The 7,500-nt window shown below is 54.7% G+C and overlaps 2 protein-coding genes across 2 annotated transcripts in view; both read right to left on the reverse strand.

Annotated features, from left to right (window-relative positions):
* col12a1b (collagen, type XII, alpha 1b) overlaps positions 1-2,929 on the reverse strand; it is a 106,938-nt gene extending 104,009 nt beyond the window's left edge. The window contains exon 1 of the mRNA XM_056428878.1: positions 2,783-2,929. The gene's annotated coding sequence lies outside the window, so the exon portion shown is untranslated. The remainder of the gene's footprint in view (positions 1-2,782) is intronic.
* A 1,587-nt stretch (positions 2,930-4,516) lies between these two features.
* LOC130202205 (cytochrome c oxidase subunit 7A2, mitochondrial-like) overlaps positions 4,517-7,500 on the reverse strand; it is a 2,985-nt gene continuing 1 nt past the window's right edge. Inside the window, exons 1-4 of the mRNA XM_056427576.1 lie at positions 7,410-7,500; positions 7,014-7,103; positions 5,776-5,860; positions 4,517-4,684 (exon numbers count right to left, since the gene is read on the reverse strand). The exon at positions 7,410-7,500 is cut by the window's right edge and continues 1 nt beyond it. Coding sequence (XP_056283551.1) covers positions 4,629-4,684; positions 5,776-5,860; positions 7,014-7,103; positions 7,410-7,427 — 249 coding nt within the window. The 5' untranslated portion in view covers positions 7,428-7,500 and the 3' untranslated portion in view covers positions 4,517-4,628. The remainder of the gene's footprint in view (positions 4,685-5,775; positions 5,861-7,013; positions 7,104-7,409) is intronic.

The raw sequence follows: 7,500 nt of genomic DNA on the forward strand, positions 1-7,500 counted from the left end.
GCCTCAAGACCACCAGAGACCCTCAGACCTCTATGAGCCTCAAGACCACCAGAGACCCTCAGACCTCTATGAGCCTCAAGACCACCAGAGACCCTCAGACCTCTATGAGCCTCAAGACCACCAGAGACCATCAGACCTCTATGAGCCCTGAAGTTCACCGGAGACCCTCAGACCTCTATGAGCCTCAAGACCACCAGAGACCCTCAGACCTCTATGAGCCTCAAGACCACCAGAGACCCTCAGACCTCTATGAGCCTCAAGACCACCAGAGACCCTCAGACCTCTATGAGCCTCAAGACCACCAGAGACCATCAGACCTCTATGAGCCTCAAGACCACCAGAGACCCTCAGACCTCTATGAGCCTCAAGACCACCAGAGACCATCAGACCTCTATGAGCCCTGAAGTCCACCAGAGACCCTCAGACCTCTATGAGCCTCAAGACCACCAGAGACCCTCAGACCTCTATGAGCCTCAAGACCACCAGAGACCCTCAGACCTCTATGAGCCTCAAGACCACCAGAGACCATCAGACCTCTATGAGCCTGAAGTCCACCAGAGACCCTCAGACCTCTATGAGCCTCAAGACCACCAGAGACCCTCAGACCTCTATGAGCCTCAAGACCACCAGAGACCCTCAGACCTCTATGAGCCTCAAGACCACCAGAGACCCTCAGACCTCTATGAGCCTCAAGACCACCAGAGACCCTCAGACCTCTATGAGCCTCAAGACCACCAGAGACCCTCAGACCTCTATGAGCCTCAAGACCACCAGAGACCCTCAGACCTCTATGAGCCTCAAGACCACCAGAGACCCTCAGACCTCTATGAGCCTCAAGACCACCAGAGACCCTCAGACCTCTATGAGCCTCAAGACCACCAGAGACCCTCAGACCTCTATGAGCCTCAAGACCACCAGAGACCCTCAGACCTCTATGAGCCTCAAGACCACCAGAGACCCTCAGACCTCTATGAGCCTCAAGACCACCAGAGACCCTCAGACCTCTATGAGCCTCAAGACCACCAGAGACCCTCAGACCTCTATGAGCCTCAAGACCACCAGAGACCCTCAGACCTCTATGAGCCTCAAGACCACCAGAGACCCTCAGACCTCTATGAGCCTCAAGACCACCAGAGACCCTCAGACCTCTATGAGCCTCAAGACCACCAGAGACCCTCAGACCTCTATGAGCCTCAAGACCACCAGAGACCCTCAGACCTCTATGAGCCTCAAGACCACCAGAGACCCTCAGACCTCTATGAGCCTCAAGACCACCAGAGACCCTCAGACCTCTATGAGCCTCAAGACCACCAGAGACCATCAGACCTCTATGAGCCTGAAGTCCACCAGAGACCCTCAGACCTCTATGAGCCTCAAGACCACCAGAGACCCTCAGACCTCTATGAGCCTCAAGACCACCAGAGACCCTCAGACCTCTATGAGCCTCAAGACCACCAGAGACCCTCAGACCTCTATGAGCCTCAAGACCACCAGAGACCCTCAGACCTCTATGAGCCTCAAGACCACCAGAGACCCTCAGACCTCTATGAGCCTCAAGACCACCAGAGACCCTCAGACCTCTATGAGCCTCAAGACCACCAGAGACCCTCAGACCTCTATGAGCCTCAAGACCACCAGAGACCCTCAGACCTCTATGAGCCTCAAGACCACCAGAGACCCTCAGACCTCTATGAGCCTCAAGACCACCAGAGACCCTCAGACCTCTATGAGCCTCAAGACCACCAGAGACCCTCAGACCTCTATGAGCCTCAAGACCACCAGAGACCCTCAGACCTCTATGAGCCTGAAGACCACCAGAGACCCTCAGACCTCTATGAGCCTCAAGACCACCAGAGACCATCAGACCTCTATGAGCCTCAAGACCACCAGAGACCCTCAGACCTCTATGAGCCTCAAGACCACCAGAGACCCTCAGACCTCTATGAGCCTCAAGACCACCAGAGACCCTCAGACCTCTATGAGCCTCAAGACCACCAGAGACCCTCAGACCTCTATGAGCCTCAAGACCACCAGAGACCCTCAGACCTCTATGAGCCTCAAGACCACCAGAGACCCTCAGACCTCTATGAGCCTCAAGACCACCAGAGACCCTCAGACCTCTATGAGCCTCAAGACCACCAGAGACCCTCAGACCTCTATGAGCCCTGAAGTCCACCAGAGACCCTCAGACCTCTATGAGCCTCAAGACCACCAGAGACCCTCAGACCTCTATGAGCCTCAAGACCACCAGAGACCCTCAGACCTCTATGAGCCCTGAAGTCCACCAGAGACCCTCAGACCTCTATGAGCCCTGAAGTCCACCAGAGACCCTCAGACCTCTATGAGCCCTGAAGTCCACCAGAGACCCTCAGACCTCTATGAGCCTCAAGTCCACCAGAGACCCTCAGAGCTCTCAGGACAAAGTTACCAAACGGGTCTCCAGGGTCCTCGGCTGCTGGAGACCGGTCTTCCCAGACCACCACAGTAAAGACCACAAGCAGACCTGATGTGAGGGTCGGCGGACTCCTCCCCCTGACCCACTGGGCTTAAAGGAGCTCCTGGGGCCGTCACGCGCTCTGCTCCGGTGCCGTGAGCGCGCGACGGACCCGGAGTCTCCACAGCGCCGTGCGCAATTACGCAGCGCAGCGCGCAGCCGGACCCGTCCCGGGAGGACCGGGATCCCCCAGAGACCCCCGCAGTCTGGATCACAGTGACCCTCTAAGACACACCTGAACTCTACGAGGTCACCTGAGGGGAGAGCAGTCGATCCCAGAGCACTGACCTCTGAGGAGAACGGCTCCTTCGGCGAGAGAAATCAAACTTTGAGAAAAGGTTCAGGACTCTGCAGACCCCCGACCTGAGGACCCGGGCGCGCGAGGAGGGCCGGTGCTCGGCTGAGTGCTTCCCTTTGATGTTGCCGGTGGCTCCAGATGCGTCGCGAGCTTCTTTCCAAGTGGGAAGCGTCTCCGCGCGAGCGGCTACTTAACAGGGGGCTGCCCCGCGCGAGCTCCTATGACGTCACGCACAGCGGCATGTGTAACCTCCAACATACACACACACACGCACACACAGACACGCGCGTGCACACACAGACACGCGCGTGCACACACACGGGGAAACTTTTACATAGTTCTCTGCATTCCTTCCCGGTGATGGAGGCGCTTCTGTGCGTCTCCGCCACAAGGAGACAGCAGCCCGGAGGGGAGGGAGGGGGGAGGAGAGGGGGAGGAGAGGAGAGGAGACGGGGGGAGGCTTTAACCTCTTTTTTATTTTGTGAATCAATGGGAAAATATTTGAGTCTGGTCAAACTAAAACAGTCCATTCTTCGTGAGTGGATCATTCAGAGGGATCCGCTCTCATGGATCAGACCTCGCAGCCAATCAGAGGGCTGGAAACACTCAGACGGCTTTCACACTAAGTCAGTTCTCCCCAACATCTGGACTCTGGGTCTTCAGGCTGGTGGACACAAGAAGGTCATTAGCAGAACACAACAATACAGAAGAATAATTAAGAGGGCCTCCGCCCCCTGGTGGCCGGGGGCCTCCGTCCCCTGGTGGCCGGGGGCCTCCTTCCCCTGGTGGCCGAGGGCCTCCGTCCCCTGGTGGCCGGGGGCCTCCTTCCCCTGATGGCCGGGGGCCTCCGCCCCCTGGTGGCCGGGGGCCTCCTTCCCCTGGTGGCCGAGGGCCTCCGTCCCCTGGTGGCCGGGGGCCTCCTTCCCCTGGTGGCCGGGGGCCTCCGCCCCCTGATGGCCGGGGGCCTCCGCCCGCTTTCTGGCTCCCGCAGCAGATTCCTGAGTGTTTGTTGAAGAGCAGGATTCTGTATTCTGGACCGGGCCGCCGCAGACAGCAGGCTGGGGAACAGGAGGGTTCTGCCAACAGGAGGTTCTGTCAGGAGGGTTCTGCCAACAGGGGGTTCTGTCAGGAGACGCTCATCAGGACCGTCGGCTGGATGAAACTTGAGACGGTTTCCAGACTCACTGGATCCCTTTGGCTACATCGCCCTCTAGTGACGGGAATATATATAGATATATGTATATATATATATAAAAAAGGTCACAAGAAAGTCAGTTTAAAAACAAAAAATACATATATTGCACATATATATACATAGCACAAATAACATACATATATTATATGTGCTATGTTTAATATATTATATAATAAAGCACATATAATATATATATAGCACTGAAGTGAATCAAACATGTATTTGTTTGTAAAACGGTTTCAAAATAAAATCTGAGGATTGTTGAACGACGCTGCAGCTCGATAGAAATTGGGTGGACACAAAAATAGAAACACACACACACACCTATTTCTTCAGTGGAAAGTAGTTCCAGTCTAATAAACAACAATTAGAAACATCTTTAAGAACCAAAGCAGATTTATCCGTGAACTCAGGAAGACGGTCAAATGAATGTTTCTGTATTTATTGATCTCCCGTGGCGTTTTATTTTGTAAGAATCCCAGTGAAGTCGAGGTCCCCTTCAGAGTGTGATGAACAGACGGAGCCGGTCAGGAGAGGTACGTTTGTATTTTATTGATCCTTGAAGTCATCGGAGAGAAAGAGACACATAAATATTGATCCCATGAAGGTGCGGTTCTAGAAACACTCAACAGACCAGCGGCTCACGCCTTCTTGGGGAACGCCGCCTGCAGCAGCTCGTACACCGCGTAGGCGGCTCCTGCAACACAGCAACGAGAGGAGGATCACCTCCTGCTCACTCCTCAGCACCTCCTGCTCACTCACTACCTCCTCCTGCTCACTCCTCAGCACCTCCTGCTCACTCACTACCTCCTCCTGCTCACTCCTCAGCACCTCCTGCTCACTCACTACCTCCTCCTGCTCACTCCTCAGCACCTCCTGCTCACTCCTCAGCACCTCCTGCTCACTCACTACCTCCTCCTGCTCACTCCTCAGCACCTCCTGCTCACTCCTCAGCACCTCCTGCTCACTCCTCAGCACCTCCTGCTCACTCACTACCTCCTCCTGCTCACTCCTCAGCACCTCCTGCTCACTCACTACCTCCTCCTGCTCACTCCTCAGCACCTCCTGCTCACTCACTACCTCCTGCTCACTCTTCAGCTCCTCCTGCTCACTCACTACCTCCTCCTGCTCACTCCTCAGCTCCTCCTGCTCACTCACTACCTCCTCCTGCTCACTCCTCAGCTCCTCCTGCTCACTCACTACCTCCTCCTGCTCACTCCTCAGCTCCTCCTGCTCACTCCTCAGCTCCTCCTGCTCACTCACTACCTCCTCCTGCTCACTCCTCAGCTCCTCCTGCTCACTCACTACCTCCTCCTGCTCACTCCTCAGCTCCTCCTGCTCACTCACTACCTCCTCCTGCTCACTCCTCAGCTCCTCCTGCTCACTCACTACCTCCTCCTGCTCACTCCTCAGCTCCTCCTGCTCACTCCTCAGCTCCTCCTGCTCACTCACTACCTCCTCCTGCTCACTCACTACCTCCTCCTGCTCACTCCTCAGCACCTCCTGTTCACTCCCCCTTTTCACTCCCCAGCTCCGCCCCCTTCCCCCCTCCTAGCTCCTCCTCCTTTCCCCTCCCTAGCTCCTCCCTATTTCCCCTAGCTCCTCCTCCTTTCCCTCCCTAGCGCCTCCTCCTTTACACTCCCCCTTTCGATCCCTAGCGCCTCCTCCTTTCCCTGCGTAGCTCCTCCCTGTTTCCCCAATCTCCTTCCCCTCCCGAGCTCCTCCCCTTTCCCTCCCTAGCTCCTCCCCCTGGCTTCACAGAAAGCAGAAGACGGCGTGGGGTCTCACCGAGGACGGTGAGCGTCATGGTGGCCCTGTAGAGCACGGCGTCGACGGCGCCTCCTTTGAGGTGGATGGGCAGCCCGTTGTCCTCCTGCGGAGACAACGGGCCCGTTAGAGTCAGAGAGGCGCCGGCTCGTACGCTCCCCGGTACCGGCTGTGATCCCCGGTACCGACCCAGAGCGGAGAACACACGGCGCTCACAGCGGCGCTTAGAACAAAGACGCTAAGTCTGGTTTGAGTTTAAAACATGAACAAAAGCAGATTTTGGAATCTATGTGAAACACAAACGTTATTTATGAAGAGAGATGATTAGTTCCAGTCGTCAACAACAGAAGTCAACAACAACAACAACGGCTTCAAAACACAATCAGGGACCCAGACGTGATCGGTGTGATCTTCATGGTTCATGGAGGTCTGAGTGGCGACGGCGTTATGCAAAACAGATTTTACTACGTTACAACCAGCCGGAGACGAGTTGGTCTGGTCCACAGGTGAGGAGGAGTTCTGATCGGATCAATAACCCACAAGAACTCTCTCCACATCAAACAGCACGATCAGGACCAGACGTCACGGCTTCATGAGGAGAACACAAGTGTTCCCTGTATGAACGTGTGTTTAGAACCACTTCCTGTCTGGAGGAACTGAACCACCAGGTTATTCAGACCTACAAGAAATCCATGTCTTAACCGGTTGATTGTCGTCTCGTTTGATGTTCAAGATATTTTCACGGTTTGGCCGACTGAGATCGACCGTAGAGCCGTTGACCCTGTGACCCCGTCACTTTGAACAGGCCGCGTGTCGTTGAGAGGGAGGACTCGGCTCCTCAGTGGGAAAATACTATACAATACAAGTCTGTGGTCAGAGCATCAACAGTACTGAAAATGCCACCTATGAACGTTTTACATTAATATTATGTATGATACTAGTTGATTATGAATAGCTGTGTATTAATGCTTGTTGCACAGAAACATTGTTATTCATTTATTAAACCTTTATTTAACCAGGTGAATCCCATTGAGATTAGAAATGTCTCTTTATTGAAATAAATGTTCCTTCAATCGACTAATTGATGACTGCCTCGACTGATCGACTCTGTATACAGTTCACTGTGTGGTAAAGCAGCGCGAGCGGCGCAGGCGCAGTGCGCTGTGTTTACGCTGCACCACTGCTCTGACGTCATATGACTGCTCTGACGTCATATGACTGCTCTGACGTCATATGAAGGCGCCGGCCCTTCCTCTCACCTGGAACAGCTTCTGCTTCTGCGGCACTTTGTTGTCGACCTGCCGGCGCGCGGAGCTGCCGATGGTCCTGCGCGCCACCTGCTGGAGAGCCTGCGGAACAACAAGGAGCCGGGAGACGTCACCGAGCGGGCCGAGGTCACGACTGAACGCTCGGAGCCCGCGGACCACACACGCAGATAGAAAGAGGAAAGAGATAAAGTCACCCGATTAAAAGGCGGGACGGCCCGGGGGGAGTAGCACGGAAGCTAAGCGAATGCTAGCTCCGACTTTGACCCCTAGCTCGGTTTACGGTGCTGAACTTTGGTTTGCCGACTTTCAGCTCGTATATCTGAGTTATTAGTCATATTATATGTATATGAGCCACACGCACAACGTTTAAGAGGAGAACACACTTACAAATATGTGTCTGTTCATCTTTACGGTCCGTCTGCAGTCGTCTCGCACAAGGACACCGGAAACCTACTTCCGCTTCCAGCTTCTTCTTCTT

This window comes from Pseudoliparis swirei, chromosome 12 (genome assembly GCF_029220125.1).
Source record: "Pseudoliparis swirei isolate HS2019 ecotype Mariana Trench chromosome 12, NWPU_hadal_v1, whole genome shotgun sequence".
Classification (NCBI taxonomy): domain Eukaryota; kingdom Metazoa; phylum Chordata; class Actinopteri; order Perciformes; family Liparidae; genus Pseudoliparis; species Pseudoliparis swirei.